Source organism: Ovis canadensis, chromosome 14 (genome assembly GCF_042477335.2).
Source record: "Ovis canadensis isolate MfBH-ARS-UI-01 breed Bighorn chromosome 14, ARS-UI_OviCan_v2, whole genome shotgun sequence".
NCBI classification, from domain to species: Eukaryota; Metazoa; Chordata; class Mammalia; order Artiodactyla; family Bovidae; genus Ovis; species Ovis canadensis.
Window position 1 is genome coordinate 69,247,759 of NC_091258.1, and position 18,371 is coordinate 69,266,129.

The 18,371-nt window shown below is 59.1% G+C and overlaps 2 protein-coding genes across 7 annotated transcripts; one reads left to right on the forward strand and one right to left on the reverse strand.

Moving 5' to 3' along the window:
- Window positions 1-204: 204 nt before the first annotated feature.
- AKT1S1 (AKT1 substrate 1) lies at window positions 205-8,660 on the reverse strand. Of its 6 annotated transcripts, none has more exons than XM_069551291.1 (5): window positions 8,443-8,660; window positions 3,971-4,356; window positions 2,842-2,919; window positions 2,577-2,746; window positions 205-1,221 (listed from the first exon to the last, which is right to left on the reverse strand). In XM_069551291.1, the coding sequence occupies exons 2-5, from the start codon at window positions 4,347-4,349 to the stop codon at window positions 1,078-1,080; spliced, it is 771 nt and encodes a 256-aa protein (XP_069407392.1). In that variant the 5' UTR covers window positions 4,350-4,356; window positions 8,443-8,660; the 3' UTR covers window positions 205-1,077. The 6 variants fall into 6 exon arrangements, with proteins under 6 accessions (XP_069407392.1, XP_069407390.1, XP_069407394.1 ...); XM_069551289.1 differs by lacking the exon at window positions 8,443-8,660 and adding an exon at window positions 7,793-7,870; XM_069551293.1 differs by lacking the exon at window positions 8,443-8,660 and adding an exon at window positions 7,724-7,836.
- Window positions 8,661-8,694: 34 nt separating this feature from the next.
- On the forward strand, window positions 8,695-18,136 carry TBC1D17 (TBC1 domain family member 17). Its single transcript, XM_069551272.1, has 17 exons — window positions 8,695-8,938; window positions 9,381-9,479; window positions 9,687-9,761; window positions 11,096-11,219; window positions 11,977-12,184; window positions 12,636-12,747; window positions 12,841-12,999; window positions 13,328-13,456; window positions 13,547-13,650; window positions 14,081-14,175; window positions 14,566-14,682; window positions 14,778-14,878; window positions 14,961-15,060; window positions 16,339-16,436; window positions 16,598-16,714; window positions 17,193-17,279; window positions 17,371-18,136. Exons 1-17 carry the CDS (start codon window positions 8,918-8,920, stop codon window positions 17,581-17,583), a joined length of 1,959 nt encoding a protein of 652 aa, XP_069407373.1. The 5' UTR covers window positions 8,695-8,917; the 3' UTR covers window positions 17,584-18,136.
- The last annotated feature ends 235 nt before the right edge of the window (window positions 18,137-18,371 follow it).

The following is an 18,371-nucleotide window of genomic DNA, read 5'->3' on the forward strand; positions in this document are numbered from 1 at the left end:
ATTCTCATTCCGAAATTTACAGCCCTGAAGATTGGGATTCCACTATCACACAGGAATGGAATCTTTTCTTCCACCCTGTGTATCTACCTTTTCTTGTCTGTGAAATGGGGACGAGTTCAATTCCCAACTTTGCGTGGAGAAGCAATGAGACCTGCTCATTTGGCTTCGAAAAATTGTGAATGAATACCCAGAACACACTTCATATTCATTTGTCAGAGGTAAAACTCTTTAATCTCAGAGCGCCCCTCCCAACTCCCAATCCCCACCCCCGACTCTCTCCCCTACGCCAGGGCCGGAGAGTGAGGCCCCCTGCCCCCCACCTTGGGTGGACGAGAGCCCTTTAAGGCACCTGTGGGGGTGGGGGAGAGGGGCGGGAGCTGGTAACGTCCTGGATGCAAGGACGGGTTTGATTGGCAGGCAGTTGTGGGATGTAACCAATGAGAGGGTGTCAGACGCAAGAACCGGATCAGGCCATCCCTGAAGGGGCCAGAGGGACAATTGTCGGGACTTCGGCGAAAATCAACCCCTGCCCCAGTAGTGTAAAGAACATAAATTTAACACCACAGGCCAATCCTGGGCACATGAGGAGTTGGCTACGCCCCCAGGAGGCTAGAGCCAATCAAATGGGGGAACTCAAGAAGGGTTGTTGAGTCTCTCGGGAGATTGGTGAAGCCCTTTACAGTGTTCAAGTCAATCAAGTGAACGAGCTGTCCATTCGCTATGCTGAAGGGGAAGACGATTACCCAATCCTGGAGCTTGACTCTTTCGGGGATGGAGCCAACACCTTGCGAATTAGCCACGCCCCGGTCGCGGAGAGAGCCAATTCCTTACTAGAAAAACTGTCGCTGGGCAGCAAGCAGACAGACCCAATTCGGAAATTGGATAGGCCCAGCTCGGCGGCGCAGTTGTCGTCGTGGGCTGGAAGGGTGGCGGGAATCTGCAGGGACTGGTCAATCCTGGTGGCCCGGGGGGTGGGAGGCCGGTCCCGGATCTGACTCGGATTGGCGGGCCCCGGGGGCGGGGCAGGGGTGTAGTGTAGGAGTGGGACGGACGCCGGGCCGGGTAGCTCCCTGGGCCTCAGTATTTCCGCTTCAACTTCTGGAAGTCGCTGGTGTTGAGCCGTGGCCGCGGCAGGTCCCCGAAGACCTGAGTGTCCTCGGCCTCCCGCAGCACCAATGCGCGCATGCTCGCCGCGATACGGTCCAGGTCCGGCGAGGAGGGCTGTGGGAACGGCGACACGGACGGGGTCAGAGCCTGCACCTCAGGGTTCCAGGTCCTCTCCTAGCACTTTGCCCCTGCGACGCCTACGACCTGGCAGGCCCTTCATCCTGTCCTGCTCCGTTTAGGGCTCTGCTACCCAACTTAAGGCACCACCTCCTCCAGGAAGCCTTCCTGCCCCTCTCCTCCCCGCATTCTCAGCCTGGTCCTTTGTGCACGCACAGCAGCCTGTCTCATGCCGTCCTTCCAGAGTGGAAGTGCTGCCTGGGTGCTGACCATCAAGGCTGTGTGTACCCAGAGTCTCATGTCTGAGGACCAGGTTTGGGACTCAGTCATGTTCCAATCAGGCTTCTGCCAGCCACTAGCTGTCAACAGGGATTTTATCTCCCTAGGTTTCTGTTTCCCCTCTGAAAAATGGGGCAGATAGCAGGGTGTGGGCCAATCACCACAGTGATTGCTAAAGAAAGCTGAACGACCGAGTCGCCAGGGCTGAGAGAAGGAGCCCTCTCCCTGCCAGCCCTAGCACCTAGAATGAGGGGTCTTCATTCTACCTGCAGCCCTAGCACCCAGTGTTACCTTCCTTCGGGCCCTGTCACCCTCGGCTGGGCCTGACGCCCAGCAGAGTGAGAGAGGCCACAGACAGAAGCCGGACTCAGGCCCTCTCGGAGGCCAGCCTAGGACCCAGCACTCAGGCCTCAGAGATTCAGTTAATTATGTTTCCACCAACAAACAAGGATGGCAGCAGCCAGTGAACCCTGCCAGTCTGTAAAGGGGGCCGCTGAGTGGCATAGGGAAGGGGAACCACAGGACCCAAGGCCTCCTCCCTCCAGAGCTGTCTTCCAAATGGAAGCGGGGTTCCAATCCCAGCTGAGTCTCAGGAAGTCACGTGCACCCTCAGTGCCTCGGCTTCCCTTCTGCTTCAGAGCTTTAGTGGTGGGCGATGAGGACCCACCCAGGCCAGCCCAGGAATCTGTGTAGGATGGTGTGGGAGGAATGGAGGACAAAGGAGATGGCACAGACTCCAGGAGGGGCCAGAAATATGAGGGGTAGGGGCGGAAAGCAATCTGACCCCGCTGAGCCACAGTTTCCCCATCTGGAGGGGACACCAAAACACCTGCGCCCTGCCCAGATCAGGTATTCTATTAACAGAGCTGTTTTGGGAAGGAGAGGCCGCTCCCTCTCTACAAGGCTACAGTGTAGTTAAAAGCTGCAGGGTTCTGCCCGAGAACCAGCCTTGCGAGAAGGAGGGGCAGATCAAACCTGGGAAATGTGGCATCCATGTCTGAGGGCTTCCTGGAGGAGACGCCTCTGAGCCCTTCCCCACACCCTCCTCCCTGCCTCCCCCACTTGCCCCTCACCGGCCCGTTCTCCTCATCAGACGACCGAGCTTCTGTCCTCTTCTCCTTGAAGGCCCAGACGGGCACGGACACGGGCAGGGACTTGGCGTACTGCTGTGTGGGCAGGGCTGAGGCCGGGGGCACTGAGTAAGCTGGGGGGCCAGCGGGAGTCTCCTCGCTCAGGCTGCCATCTGGGAGAGAGTGTGGACTCCAGGCTCTGTCCTCGCCTTGATCCCAGTTGCCCTCACCCCCCACTCCGGTGATGGGGACAGCCTGCAACACTCACCGTCCGTGCTCTCGGGGTCTGATTCACAGAAGGGGGGTAGGTCCTGCAGCGTGGTGTCCTCGTCCATCACGAAGAGTCCTGTGGGTGGCGTCAGAGGCCCGGCCACTTGGTGCCTGCTGCGCTCTGAGCACTCTGGACTGCGGCCACTGCCACTACCTCCCTGTCCCTTGCACTGGCCAGGCCCTCGCAAGCCTTGGGGCTTCGGGAATAAGCCTCGGGCCTCGCACACCTTTCCCCTGGTTATCTGGCTGGGCTTCGGCAGAAATAAATCTAGTTTCTGTCTATCTGGTATCTCCCTGGGTGAAAACAACTGGTTGGATGAACACAATATCTGTAAGATTCACTTGGGATGAACTGACTCAAAATATAGGCTGAGAGGAAGACGAGATGATTGTGATCCCTGTTTGACAACCAGGACCGATGGTGCAGAGATGAACTTACTTGCCCTTAGTCTCACCTCTAATAAAGATCTGAACCTACATCACCTGGCTTCACAGCCTGAGCCCTTAACCCCATGGGTTTGTCCAGCAACAGTGAGAAAGTCAGCTGTTGGTAGTAACAGTAACAAGTGAGTAACTACTTAATTAAGCCCTCCACCCACCCGCCACTGGAGAACTCCTACTCACTCTTCAAAACCCTAATGTTACAGTCCAGTCTCTGGAAAGCATCCAAGCTCTTGTTTCCCCCACTGCAGCCAGCTGCACCCTCTGTTGTTGCTTGTACCCCTGACCCTCTTTAACTCCTGTCTCTGCTCTCACTGGCATTAGGCACCCCAAGTTTGCAAACAAGTCCTGTCCTACTCACACTCCCAGCTCAGAAGGTTCCCTCCCCGCCCGCCCCACGCCCTCCACAGGGCACTGCTTCATGCCAGGGCTCTTAATTCCTTGGCCAGGCCTGCAGTACCTACAGAAAAGGCCCTGAGTGGGCTTTCTCTGTACCCAGCACCCCCCAGCAGAGCTGGTCCCAGGAAATGATGAAAGGAAACCCAGGCTCAGGGAGGAGAAATGACTCGCTCAAGATCACAGAGTGAGTCACAGGCCAGCCCACAGGACAAGCAAGCTGCACTCCTCCGGGAAAGCCCACTGAGGAGGCGACTGACTAAGAGCCACCCCGGCCCCTGCTGCCTCACCTCCATTATCGCTGACGCCCAGTCGCTCCCCAGACGTCTCCGTCTCTGTGGGTTCGTCCTCGTCCTCCTCGTCTTCCTCCCTGGCAAGGCCAGGCCGGGGTGGGCTTCGCGCGGGGCTGGGCGGCTGCGGTGCTGGTGGGGGTACGGGGGGGCGGGCTGCGGCGGCCGCCCGGTGGGCCAGGGCGATGTCGTGGAGGCAGCGGCGGGCAGCCTCCGCCAGGGCCCCTCGGCCGTGGGCTGCATAGGCGCAGGGGCCCGGGCGGGGTGGCGGGGGTGGTGCAGCTGTCAGCAGCACCAGCTCCGTGCCCGTCCGGGCCCGGAAGCGCTCCGCAGCCCCCACCACGGCCTCCCACAGCTCCTCGGGCCGCCCCGACGCCATTCGCGCCCTAGGGGCAGAGCAGGACAAAGGAGGCTAAGGCCCAGCGGACTTCACTGTCCACCCAGCCCCACGTGTCCACCAGGCCCTGGACTCCACGCCCAGCCCCGCTCACCACCTGATCCCAGCTGAGCTCATCTCCCCCTGCAAACTGACCCCTGCCCTCCGTTTCTGCAGGACTCCTCTCCATCCAGACCTCCGGGCCCTGTCCTGGGCCCGCGGCGCATCCTCACCCTGTCCCTTCAGCCCCCGACTGTCCTCTTAGCCCTGCCCTGTCCAGCATAGGAGCCATCAGCCACACGTGACTGAGGAGTACTTGAGATGTAACTGATCCAAAATGAGACGTGCCAAGAAGGTGAAATCCACACCGGACTGTCAAGGCTTACTTAGCACAAAAAGGTAGCATGTAAAATCTCTCATGAGCAATCTGAAGTTATTAAATGTTGAAATGATGACGTTTATTTATGCTGGCTAAGTAAAATAAGAGGGTAAAAGTGAATCTCATCTGTTTTCTACTTTTTTAATGTGGCTCATAGAAAACGTGAAGTTAGACACACGGCTCAGATCATATTTCTGATGGACTGTGCTGCCCTGCACCATGGCCCCAGCCTCCAGTCCAGTAGGCACCCAGGCCCCGGGCTGAGGGGTGGAGGGGGGGTCCTTTTACCCCCGGAGCTGACCCTGCTCCAGCACCCCCTGGACAAGGTCACAGTCCCTCAGCCCAGTACCGGAAGGCCTGCCCCGGCCTCACATACTTCCAGACTCCTGAGGCCCAAGCCATTAAGTCCAGGTAAACGACCCCCACCCCAAGCCTAGAGCACTTGTCCTCTGTATACCTGTCACTCCTGCACCCACCCCTAGCTCGGGGCGGCCCCTCCCCATCCACAGGCTCCTGCAGTGTCTGAACGATCCCCATTCTAGCCCAGATCCCTTTGGGAGCACTGCTCGGATGGATCCACATCCACTTCCCCAACCAGTGCGGGAGGCCCTCGAGGGCAGGCCTGTTGGATTCACCTCTGAGACACCAGCCTTGCCTGGCACATGGCAGGTCTCAGAAAGCTGGGGTTGAGCAGAAAATGGGATGCCGGCTGCTTTCTGCACCTGGGCTTTGCCCACAACGTCCTTGCACTTCCAGCAGGTCCTCTGATAGTCTCCCCTGATCCCTCAAGATGGATCAGATGCCTCCCCTTGACCCACAGTGCCCTCAGCTACCTCCATTACAGCTCTTGTCACACAAGCTTGTGACAGCTGTACCTCTGGCTGCCTCCTCCATCAGACTATAAGCCACCCGAGGTCAGGGATCTGTGTCCCCAGGACAAGTTCGCTCTAAGCAGATGACCTGCTTGGATGCATCTTCTTACAAGCGGAGAACAAGGGACCAGAAGCCTGACTTCCTGCCCTGACTGCTGTGTGACCTCGGACCACTGAGCGGCCTTCTCTGTGCCTCACTGTTCTCTCCCTGTAAACCAGTGGTTGAGCTAGGGCTGCTAGGCAGCTGAGGAGCCTTCCCAAAGAGGCAGCAGGCTCCTCCTCACTGGAGGGATTCAAGCAGGACTGTGATCTAGCCTTCCAGGGTCATAGAAGTTAGATTTCAATTCGAATCCTCTTTGTGACTCATGATCAGAGAGACCAGTTTGCTGAGCACTTGCTCCGTGCAGGGACTCTGCATCGGTCATGATCCTTCCTACCTGACCTACAAAGGTGGGAGCTGTTACCTCACAAATGTAACAGTCAAAGCTCACGGAGTCCAAAGCCCTTGCCGGAAGCCACATGCAGTGAGAGCACAACCATTGCCAGTCCGCACAGACCTGGGAGCAAGTTTATGCCGCACCTCCCACAGGCCAGGCAGGACCTGAGCCTGTCATCCAGCCTCACGCCGCCCTCTCACCACCCCTGTGAGGGTGGAGCTACGATCATCCCACTTTACAGTTGCAAACTGAGGCTGGGGGAGACTCAATGTCTTGACTGGGGTCAATGTTTTGACCGAGATGGAGGGCTGGGACCTGGATCGGTCATCCTGGATCCAGAACCTGTTCTTAATCCTAAATGCCACCCTGCCAATCTTATGAGGAAAGATTTATGACTTCGTAGTCCAGAAGGGGAAAGTGAGGCTCAGAAGCTTAAGGCACTGGCCAGAGGCGCACAGCTAGAAAGGGCAGAAGAGAAGAGAAACTGTGGTCTGCTTGACGGGCTCCAAAGCCCAACCGAACTGGGAGGTATCCAGGGTCTCACAGCCACTCCTTGGGTCCCACTTGATGGAGAAAACCGAGGCTCAGGGCAGGAAAGTGAGTGGCCCAAGGTTGCACAGCCTGGTAATGCCCGGCCAGGGGGCTCTTCCTTGGGACACCAAGGTATGGCTCCTCTCCTAGAGGAGATATGAGAGCAGATCAAACTCCGAGAGCCTGGGAAGACCTGGAAAGAGTCAAGTGGGAGTGAGCGGGTCACGAGAGCCCCACACATACCTCAAAGAGGAGGAGACCGACTTACGCAGACCCTTCTGCCAAGGCTTGGGGATCTTGGGGCGGGGGGTGTCTCTGGCATTGGTTACCTAAAAGGAGAGTAACCAAGCCAAGTACCGCCCCCCACCCCAGGAGAGTCTCCCACCCCTTCAGGTTCCAGAGGAAGTCCTGTTATCTTCCACGGAGCTGATAGATGGAAGACCCCCTCTCCCTCCAAATACAGGTATTTAAGATTAGGGAAGAGTCGGACACGACTGAGCGACTGAACTGAAGATTACGGAAAGAGGGAGGTAGGACCTGTCCCCCATAGGGGGAACGGACAGGTAAGGCGACTGGCTTTTTAGGATGAGGTGGGGGGTGAGGTGAGGAAAGCGACTCCAGGAAGAGATGAGGAAAGAGGAAAAGTCTCCCAAGGAATGAAGGATGCTAGCATGCCAGCGAAGTCCCCCCCCCCATCACCTGTCAAACTGGAAGTAAACCCCTTCCCCGGCCCAAGGTGGGAGGAACTCGGGGATGCACCCTGTGGCCCGGGGCAGGTGAATGTCCGGGGTCCTTCTCTACCGCTCACAGAACTCGCTACTTGGTCCGGGGGCTCAGGTAAAGACCCACTTCACTAGGAAGCACACAGGAAATCCCGCCCAGGTAGGGGCCAGGACCGGAAGTCCCGCCTTTGGACGGGTGAGGGGCGCCCCGCGGCCTCACCGAGTAACCCCCCGACCCTGTGGACATGGTCCACGCCTAAGTCAAGAATCCTAGTGGGTCTGGAGACCGGAGGATAAGGCTGTCCAAGCTTTGCCTAGGGTCAGACACAACGGTTCCCACGGCCGACACCTTTCCAGCGCTCAGCGTGAGGTCACTGGGCGATCTCTGCCCTCTGATTAACGCAGGCTATACCCTTCCCACGAGCCGCTCGCCCACCCAGCGCCCCTCTCCTCCGGACGGCCAAATCCTCCCCACACCGCGGTTCACAACGCCGCCTCCACTCACGTGCCCGTAGCCAGCATGGCCGGCCCGGCACCGTCGCCGCCCTCAAAAGACATGGCGGTACCTTACGTCACTTCCGTCTATTTGGCCCGCCTCCACCTTGCACACTCCACCTCCCTGACACCAGACGCCGGAGACCAACATGGCGGCACGGGTGCTTCGCCGTACCCCAGTGGGGCATTGGCGACGGCAGAGTGTCCATAAGAAAGATGGTGAAAGAAAGAATTCAACTTTCTCAGACACAGACCCACATTTCGATTTGTCCTCCCAAAATATGGGGAAAATGCTACATGCACACTCAGGACTACAGTATACTAACTCAAGCGAGCTAACGTCCCTCACACACTAATAACCTCTTCCACAGAACTAGTGGAAAGCAATGTCCATTAATGACAGGGCAACCAGCCAGCCATCCTTTGTCCATAACGTACATAGGCTCTCCAGCCCATCCCCCTTCAGCACCAAGACTGGCAGAGAGCCAACATGGCAGCCTGTCTTGCTTCAGTTTGCCCAGTTTCAATATGGCGGCTCAGGCCGCTTTCCACGGTGACTTAGGAATTCTTCAGGGATTCCTCCGTTCCCGGGGAAACTGACGGTTTCATCCCTTTAACACGAGTCCTTCAGGGCATCTTGTGATGCACAGCTTCTCTCACCTTTTCTTTTATCCGTTTCTTCCAGGACCCTGCTTTCGCGCCCCGCAGAGAGATGGGACTGCCCCGCATTAACATGGCCTCAGTTCGCCGGCCTTGGCCGTGCCCTCGAGAAAAATGGCATCCTTTTGGCTTCGATGCCAGCATGCAATATGGAGAAAGGACTAGGCCTCTTGGAGCCAGCTTGATCGAGGGGGTGGAGTTCCTGGACCCGCCCCCTTGTTTACTTCGTGGTTAGGAATGCAGTACTGCGCCTGCGCTCTGGCCGCTCCGCCTCTAGCGTCTGTAGCATGTGACTCAAAACCTCGTGTTTCAAACTCAACCACCCCATTCTGGAAAATGGTTCCACCCACTCCTGCTCTAGAACAGATAGGGACGCTACCACTGTCTGGGCCTGCAGGGAGTGTCCAATCCGGATGTGACAGCACGCTGACCCGGAAAAGGAGGGGGCCGGGGCAGTGGGGCCTCGGCCGCGGCTATGGAGGGAGCCGGTTACAGGGTAAGTAGCAGAGACGCATTCTTTCTCTTCTGTCGATGCGAAACTTCCCCCTCCGGTGACCTGCTTCTTTCTCAGGCCTTGCAGGGATTCTGGGAGCCCGGCACATCCTTAACAAGCACACCATTCCCTTAATAAACGCGCTGTCACGCCTTCCTTCCACTTCCCAGGGAGACTCATATCGTTTAGCCCCGCCCCTTGGGCTGCTGAGGCGCTCTTCTGGGCCCCGCCCTCTTTGGAATGCACTTTTGTCCTTCCCAGTCTTCCAGGGTCCCAGAGAAGTCTGGTCGGTATTCAGGCTTCACCTCGCCGACCCCCATCCCCTAAGTAAAGGTACCTCGGGCCCCGCCTCCTGGTGAATAGCTCCTCCCCTGAGTCTGTTCCCATTGGCTCTCTTTGGGGCCCCGCCCCCTTGGGCCCGCCCCTTAATGGTACCTGTTCCCAGGTCGTGTTTGAGAAAGGAGGCGTGTACCTGCACACCAGTGCCAAGAAGCACCAAGACCCGGACTCCCTCATCGCCGGCGTCATCCGTGTTGTGGAGAAGGTGGGCCAGGAGAGAGCAGGGCTTGAGCAGGCCCAGAGCGGGATGGAGGGCGGCACCTGTTGGAGTACAGTGTGGAGGTCAGCGGTGGAATCTTAGGAAGGAGAGGTGGCTTTCTAAGGCTGAGAGTTCAGAACTGGGAAGAAGTTTGGAAATAGGCTTTGGGGAGTTTGGAGGGTAGCCTCTCCAACCCCTCTTTCCTTCCCACAGGACAGTGATGTTCTCCTGCACTGGGCTCCTATAGAGGAGGCTGGAGATTCCTCCCAAGTCTTCTTCTCCAAGAAGGTAGGCTTCTCTGGCTTCCCCTTCTCCGCTTGCTTTTTTCTAGGTCGGAGCAGTCGAAAGCATTTGAAAGACTTGAGTAGAATTCCAGACCTACCATTGGGGCATGTATGAGCCTGGTTGGGACTGAAGTTCTCTCTGCCCCCCGGTTTCCTCTTCTCTGTGAAATGAGGCTGAAGAGGCCCATTCACGGAAAGAAAGCAGACACCATGCAACTTGTGGCCGTGGAGACAGCGCCTGCCACCTCACCCTCTTTGCTTGTTGGGACAGCCCTGCCAGGGTGCAAGAGGACAGCTCAGTCTGTGGATTCGGGTTCCAGGGGCTCTCAGCCCATATGGACTTGAAAGAGCATGGGAAAAGAGAAAAGGGGGCCCACAGGGTACCAGTCACATGTGTCCTTCTCATCAAGAAAAGCAAGAGATTTCCCAGAAGCCTTCCGTATTGGTTAGGAATTGCATTTGGGTGTTCATAAATGAAACAGAAATGCCAATGGCCTAAGCAAGACAGCAGCTCATTTCTCTTTTTCTACCAAGCCCAGAAGGCAGCAGTATAGGTTCATGTGGTATCAGTGACTCAGCTTCCTTCCAGCTTTGCTTCATAATCCTCAGCATATGGCATCTATCCTCAACGTATCGTTGTGGTCCGAAAGGGCTGCTGGAGCTCCAGCCTTGTTAACTGTTTTTGTTCACTTTACATGTGTATCTCAGGTGGGCAGAAGAGCTCTACTTATTGTGATTACTCAAGGAGGCATGCTGCTAGAGCAGCCACCATCCCAAAGATCTCCATTTCTAGTGATAGAAGGAGATCTCTAGAAGACTTGCCCTGACAGTTCAGTGGTCTGTCTTGGAAGTGATATATCCAGCCCTTTGGCCAGAACTAGGTTCCTGTCTCCACTCAGCCGGTAGAGTTCAGTGAACTATAATCCATCCTGATGTGTGCCCGCGAGACGGACAGCTGCAAACGTTTGACACGGAGCGCTACTAATTATCACTGTTTTGTGTAAATATTGGCAAAAGTATAAAATTCTTGAGGTCACAAAACAGAGGGCAGAAACTAACCAAGGGCCAGTTTGGCAGCTTGTGGGCAGCTGTCTGTGCCGTTCCTTGGCCTTCCCTTCATGGCATCCAGAGGCTTGCCTGAATAGGAGATTCACTACTGCCGGTGCCTTTTTATCAGGAATTTCCTGAGCTGGGTGACCCTGAGGGCAAGTGTGGTGCCCTCTTTCTGCCTCCATTTCTTTTTGTTCAGTGGGGTTACCTCCCAGGGTGGCCTCAAGGCTCAGATCTGGAATCTCTGAATCCACAGTCCCTCAGTCTCTTTTCCTGTCTTCCCCCAAGGACACCAGTGGGGGTGACTCCTGCACCTCTGAGGAGGAACCGACCTTTGACCCTGGCTATGAACCCGACTGGGCTGTCATCAGCACCGTGCGGCCACGGCCCCGCCAGTCAGAGCCCACAAGAGGTAGACTAACCTGGTGCCTGGGCTTGGGGGTTGGTGGGCAGGTGGAGACACATGACTTGCCCTCAGTGGTCATGGCTCCACAGGCTTTGCTGCCCACAGTCAAGATGGCCACCCACACTGGCCTCCAGTTCCTGGAGAGTGGGTGGGGGTGCAGGGTGGTCGCCAGCCCATGTCAAGCATGGCCAGCGTCTCCAGGGTGTGCAGCCTGGTCCACTCCTACCCCGGGCTCCCTGATTGACTGTGGGCACTCCCATGTAAGTCCTGCCCCTGGAGTCTTCCAGGCTGTGGGGCAATAGTCGCAGGGTGACAGGGTAATTCAGGCCATCCTGGAGTCACATGGGGGGCTGGGGGCACCAGAGGAGGTATCTAACTCTTGGGGGATGGAGAATCCTTCCAGGAAAAGATGTTGCCAGAGCCCGGCTCTGGGGGATGCGTGAGTGGTTTCTCTCCCAGCAGACAGGGCAGCTGGGGCAAGGCCAGAGGTGTGGGGCACTGGGAAACTGCAGCCTTTTGCTGTGGCTTGAGTGTAGTGTCTGGAGAGAAGAGAGGGTGGGAGGTGAGACAGATGGGGCACAGGGGACAGACCTGAGGAGTTGAGGGGAGCCCGGGGAGATTTTGGAGCAGGCACATGTCTCCCCCGGGCTCCCCTTGTTTTCCTCAGTCCTTTCCTGGAGGGCCTGGGCTGATGGGGTTGGGGGCCAGGCAGGGAGGCCTCTCAGGAGATGTCTGAGCCCCTCCCGCTCCCTGTCCCCTCCAGGTGCAGAGCCCAGCTCCCCCCGGGGCTCCTGGGCCTTCTCGGTGAGTCTGGGGGAGCTCAGATCTATCCGCCGTTCCAAGCCGGGCCTCAGCTGGGCCTACCTGGTGCTGGTCACGCAGGCCGGCGGCTCCCTGCCTGCCCTGCACTTCCACCGCGGGGGCACCCGCGCCTTGCTCCGCGTCCTCAGTCGCTACCTGCTCCTGGCCAGGTGAGCCTGGTCCCGGGCCGCAGCCTGACCCCTCGGAGCTGGGAAGGAGATACCACCCAGGCTGATTTTCAGGGCAGAAAAAGAGAATCGAGGGGGGCGTGGCACGTATAACCCCGAAATAAAGGGTAGTTTGGCATCGGGCAGGACCTGGGCCCCAGGTCATGGAAAGAGTTGGTCTCCTTTCCCTCAGAGTTCGTGTTACCTTCTGGGGGTGCCGGGGGCAGAAAGTGCCTCTAGCCCACACCCCAGCACTTCCTGGGGCTGTCCCTCCGTGGCCTGTGCCCCGGTCACCCTAGCTGGGCGGTGAGAGAGCCTCGTTGGCCAGCCCTGGGCCCCGGGCCGCCCCTGGGGTGCAGTCGTGGTCTCAGGCCTGGGATGGGGGTTCCCCATGGGCTGTGACGCTGCCTGGGGTCGCCCACATGCCCTGCCACCCCACCCCCCCACCCCGTAGCTCCCCGCAGGACTCCCGCCTCTACCTCGTGTTCCCCCACGACTCCTCAGCGCTCTCCAGCTCCTTCCATCACCTCCAGCTCTTCGACCAGGACAGCTCCAACGTGGTGTCTGTGAGTCTGCAGGGCCAGGCCAGCAGGCATGGGCAGCGCGGGGTGGACCGTGCTGGCGGCTGGGCTGTGACCACCCCTCTGCCCCATCCCCAGCGCTTCCTCCAGGACCCCTACTCCACCACCTTCAGCAGCTTCTCCCGTGTGACCAACTTCTTCCGGGGAGCCCTGCAGCCGCACCTGGAGGGGGCCTCCCCCGACCTGCCCCCGCCCCCGGACGACGAGCCTGAGCCCGGGTTCGAGGTCATCTCCTGTGTGAGTATCCACGTAGTCGCTGGTGCTCTCGCAGCCACCATGGGCGCGGGGCCGCGTCTCCCCAGGCTCGGATCCTAACGGCGCCTCCCTCACCAGGCTGATGGACGGGCTGTGCGGGAGGCGCTTGTGGCCGCTGCACCTGGCCTATGTTTAATGGGGGGGGCCTTCTCACTGAGCCACGTAGGAGGTGCTTCCAGCCCTGCGTGTTCTGTGTGTCCGTCCAGCTGAGAGAGGCTCTGAAATGCCTTGGAGGGTGGCCGGGGGCAGGGCTGGGGATTGCTGGGCGGCCTAGGCCCTGGGCTCACCTGCCTCGCCCCGCGTCCCCCAGGTGGAGCTGGGGCCGCGGCCGGCCGTGGAGCGGGCGCCTCCTGTCACAGAGGAGGAGTGGGCTGGCCACGTAGGCCCCGAGGGCCGCCTGCAGCGGGTTCCAGAGCTGAGAGCCCGCATCTTCTCAGGGGTGAGGAGCCCGGTGAGGGGATAGGGCGGGGCAGGGCGGCGGGCAGCCAAGGGGAGGCCCCTCTGAGCTGCCCTCCACCTCTGCCCCCAGGGTCTGAGCCCCAGCCTGCGGCGAGAAGCCTGGAAGTTCCTCCTGGGGTACCTGAGCTGGGAGGGCTCGACGGAGGAGCACAAGGCCCACGTGCGCAAGAAAACGTGAGTGAGGACGCACGGCCCCTGCCCTGCTGGGCTCAGCCCCTAACTGCCCCAGCCTCCCGAGTCCACTGGAGGTTTTTGATCAACCGCATATCCCTTGACCAAAGGGATCAGGGACATCAACCCGCACATAGGAGGATGGAGGCAGTGGGCCCGTGTCTGATGCTGTTTTCATCCCTGGGCCATGCCGTATCACCGATGTGCAGCGGGCTTCCTCCCCGCCGTGCGGCCATCTCTCCTGGCTTATCTTGTGCCTCTGCTGGGTGTTCTGGTCCCTGCCCCTGGGGCGCTCTCTCCACTGGGGCTGACAGACTGAGCAAAAGCCCACAAGGGTGTCCTGTGTCCCGAGACACACCATGGAGGGGAAGCGCAGCGGTGAGCTGGGCTGAGCCCCGCGGGGTGTCCTTACTGCTCCCTTCTCCTCCTTCAGGGACGAATACTTCCGCATGAAGCTGCAGTGGAAATCTGTGAGCCCCGAGCAAGAGCGGAGGAACTCACTGCTACACGGATACCGCAGCCTCATCGGTGGGTGGCGGCGGGGATGGGGGTGCCAGGCCAGAAACGAGGTTGTCTAGGGGTGAGAACGGTTTAGGGGCAAGCAGGGGTGAGTGGCCAGGATGGCGAGGTGAGGTGCAGGGGGCGCTCCAGGCTTTCTGGGTTCAAATCTGCCCTCTATTCACTGAGAGATCTTGGGAAGCGATGTGATCTCCCTGGGCTGCCGTGTCTCCACCTGTTTCTGTTTTGGTGAGTGTGGCTGGGAGGGCGTGGCCAGTCCATGAGTGTGATGTGCAGCACCTCCCGTGGGAGCGGCCCAGACGGTCTCTGGAGGGCCCACAGCTGCCTAGGCGTGCTGGCGGCCGGCAGGGGCTGGACCCCGCTCCTTTCACACCTTCACTTTGTCCCATGTCCCCGCAGAGCGGGACGTGAGCCGCACCGATAGGACCAACAAATTCTACGAGGGCCCCGAGAACCCGGGGCTGGGCCTGCTGAACGACATCCTCCTGACCTATTGCATGTACCACTTTGATCTCGGTGCGTTGCAGTCCGGGGCGGGGCTGGGGGCCGGCCTTGAGGGGGCCGGGGGGCACTGCAGGCCTGGGCTGGGCCCTGACCCCGTGTCCCCCCAGGCTACGTCCAGGGCATGAGTGACCTTCTCTCCCCGATCCTCTACGTCACCCAGAATGAGGTGGACGCCTTCTGGTGTTTCTGCGGCTTCATGGAGCTTGTGGTGAGCCTCAGGGCAGGGGTGGGAGGCAGGCCCCTCACAGGCCCCAGGGGCTCTGGCTCCTCACAAGGCCCTCTGCCCACAGCACGGGAACTTCGAGGAGAGTCAGGAAACCATGAAGCGGCAGCTCGGGCAACTCCTGCTGCTCCTCAGGGTGCTGGACCCGCCGCTCTGCGACTTCCTGGGTACGTGTCTTGGCTGGTGGGGCCTGGGGTGGTGGGGCCACAGATGACATCCAAACGTGTGGACATGTGGATGTGGTCCAAACGAGAACCACCCATCCAGAACCCAGAAGTGATATGTAAAAGCAGGACTGCAGTTTGCAGCAAAACCTCGATAAACGGAGATGTGGGCACCCTCCCTGTCCGCCATGTCCCCGCTGCCCAGTGAGGTGGCTCCTTCGTGTCCTGTCAGTTACACTTTCCAGATTAACGACCTGGGCCTGGTTCCTCACGACTCCCAGCTCCATCTGGCTCTCATCTGCACTCACCCCTGAGCCAGGGATTGATTACTGGTTCTTTGGGCTCCTGAGGGTGGGACTGCTGCATTTTTGGCTTTAAAACTTGTCTGCATTTCTTGTTCAGTGTAAAAAATGCAGGAAATTCAGGGAAAGGAAGTTGAAGCTGCTGTTGCCAGAACTGTTCTTTTGAACGCAGATGGTGATAAATAAGCTAGTTGATTGGTGGACATTTCTTCACCGAAATTTAGGGTCACGCTGGGGAGGGGAGACGTAGCTGGTCTTACGTCACTGAAGAGAAAGCTAAGGCTTAGAAAGCACACGCCACTTTCAGGGACACTAGGCCGTTAGCTGCCTCTCTGCGTCATTTGGAAGTTTTCTAAACCATCAGTTTTATCAACTACATGGTGTTCTGTTCAGTTTAAGGATGTACAAGAGTAGGTTTAGCCTGACCTGCTGGACATTTAGGTTGTCTGTAGTTTTTCACCATGATAAATCTGTATTTATGGATAATGCCTTTAAATTCCAAGAAAGGATTTCTATCCTCACATATTTTCACATCTTTTGAAACGTTCGTCCCCATCACTGCTTTCCTGGAATGGTCTGTCTGTCTGCGTTTTGCTAGCAGGGTACACCAGGGCCCGGCCGCTCACGGCCCTCCCTGCCAGCTTTGGATGTTGTCCAGATTGTTATTCCTCCTTTGAATGGACTGCTGTTACTGCCTCCCTCCCACATGAGAGTGGAGACCAGGGGTGGCTCCTCACATCTGGAGCCTGGAAGGCAGGATGGGAAGGGTTCCTGCTGACTGGAGCAGCTCCCCCCACCTTCTTCCCAACCCCACCCTCCACCCCCAGGAGCTCTCCATCCACTTGCGAGACTGGCGTGGGTTCTTACCACCAGCGTGACTTCTTAGAGTCCAGTCCGAACATCGGGTGCCCTGTGAATTAAGAGTGGGATTGGGGTTGATAGAGAGCATTGCCCCTCCCGCCACTGTCCCCCGCTCCAGACTCCCAGGACTCTGGTTCTCTCTGCTTCTGCTTCCGGTGGCTGCTCATCTGGTTCAAGAGGGAATTCCCCTTCCCGGATGTCCTCCGGCTGTGGGAGGTGCGCCAGCTGGGTTGAGGGGAAAAACTGAGGCAGATAGACTGGTGGGCGGGTGGGGAGGTTGGTGGGAGATGGGCAGGGCATGGGGCCGACCCGGGTGGGGCCTGGGGTGGAGGCTTTGCCAGTGAGCGCCCCGCCCCCCCCGCCTCGGGCACCGCCAGGTGCTGTGGACAGGGCTGCCCGGCCCCAACCTGCACCTGCTGGTGGCCTGTGCCATCCTGGACATGGAGCGGGACACCCTCATGCTTTCTGGCTTCGGCTCCAATGAGATCCTCAAGGTGAGACCCTGGCTCCCTCCCAGTCCCCTCCCCTGGAGGCACATCAGCAGGGAGTGAGCTCCGTGGAGATGGGCACCTCCCCTCTGCAGGTCCCTTTGGGTAGTGGGTCCTCAGAATCGGGTTGTTGAAAGTGTGGTCAGCTAGGCTGTGGGCACGGCGGCTGGGGGACGCCTCTGTGCGTCTGCTACCCTGTCTTACCCCTGGCTCCCTCAGCATGTGGCCCCTGCAGGGCTGGGCCAGCCACCCCTCCCCCTGCACTAGTGTGGGGCGGGCCCTTCTCCTCCTCGTATGCTGTGCCTGGCAAGCAGCCTGAGAGCATGACCTGTCCTGATCCCCGGGCTCCACGGTGAACCCTAAGGGGGCCCGCCCCTTGTGTCTTCCCTCCACTGTGTCCCCAGCAAGAGGCACAGAGCAGGCGCTGGGGCGGTGGTGGTTGAGTGCCGGCCGGTAGGCGGGCCTGACCCACCCCCTCCTGCAGCACATCAACGAGCTGACCATGAAGCTTAGCGTGGAGGATGTGCTGACGCGGGCCGAGGCCCTCTACCGGCAGCTGACCGCCTGCCGGGTGAGTCCCTGACTCCTCCCGATACACTCCCCCCAACCTCCAGGAAACCTCTGACTTGACGCCCCCTACCCCCCACCCCACAACCCTCCAGGAGCTACCCCACAACGTGCAGGAGGTCCTAGGCTTGGCATCGCCCGCAGAGCCCCAAAGCCCCTCGCCCCCTGCCTCACCGCTGCCGCTGTCGCCCACCCGGGCCCCACCGGCTCCGCTGCCCCCAGTGGACACGGCCACATCCACGCAGCCCGACAGCAGCCTGGAGATCCTGCCTGAGGAGGACGACGACGAGGAAGGCGTCGACTCTTAACTGTGCTGGGTGGCCACAGCAGCCCCACAGGCCTAGACACTTTATCCAGCTCCTGCCTCAGGACCCCGCCCCTGCTGAGTCTGAGGATGCAGGAGTAGAGGGGCGGGGCCCTCCACCCATGCCTCCTTCTCTCAGCTGATTTCTTGAAACTGACACTTTCCTGTCCAGGTGGCCTGGAGAGGGTGGAGTAGGAAGGCCACCACGCTGGCTTGGCCCTGGATGGGGAGGCGGGTGGTGGCAGCTCATGGTCTCCCCAGACTGCTCTGCAGTCGATGTCTGACTGCTGTGACCCTGATCTGGCCAATGAGGTGTAAGAGGCAGCCCCTTGGGGGTGGGTGAGTGGTGGGGACTTGTGGAGGCAGGGCTCCCTTACCTGCCTGAGTTTGGGGCTTTTGGAGGAGCGAGGATGGGGTACTGGTGTGCAGCCGCCACGCAGTAGATGAACTGGGGTACATCCTGGACCTAACTCAATGGGAGGGCGTGTGGAGCTGCTCGCTCGGGCCCTGCCTACCAGCTTCTTGTTATGAGAAAAATAAACTCGTGTTTCACCCACTGTCGGCTGGGCTTTTTGCTACTTGCATAAGGATCCATCGGTGTCCTTTACAACTGTGATGGGCACTATGATTACCACCATTTACCAGTGGCGCTAAGCGGTGTCCATCCTGTACCTCCTACTACCCCAAGTGGAGCCCCACGGCGCAGGAAGGAGGAGGCCCTATTCCAGGGCTCCCGGACAGGGGTTCTACCGCGAAGGCTCCCAGTTCTCCTCCCTGCGAACTGGGGAAACG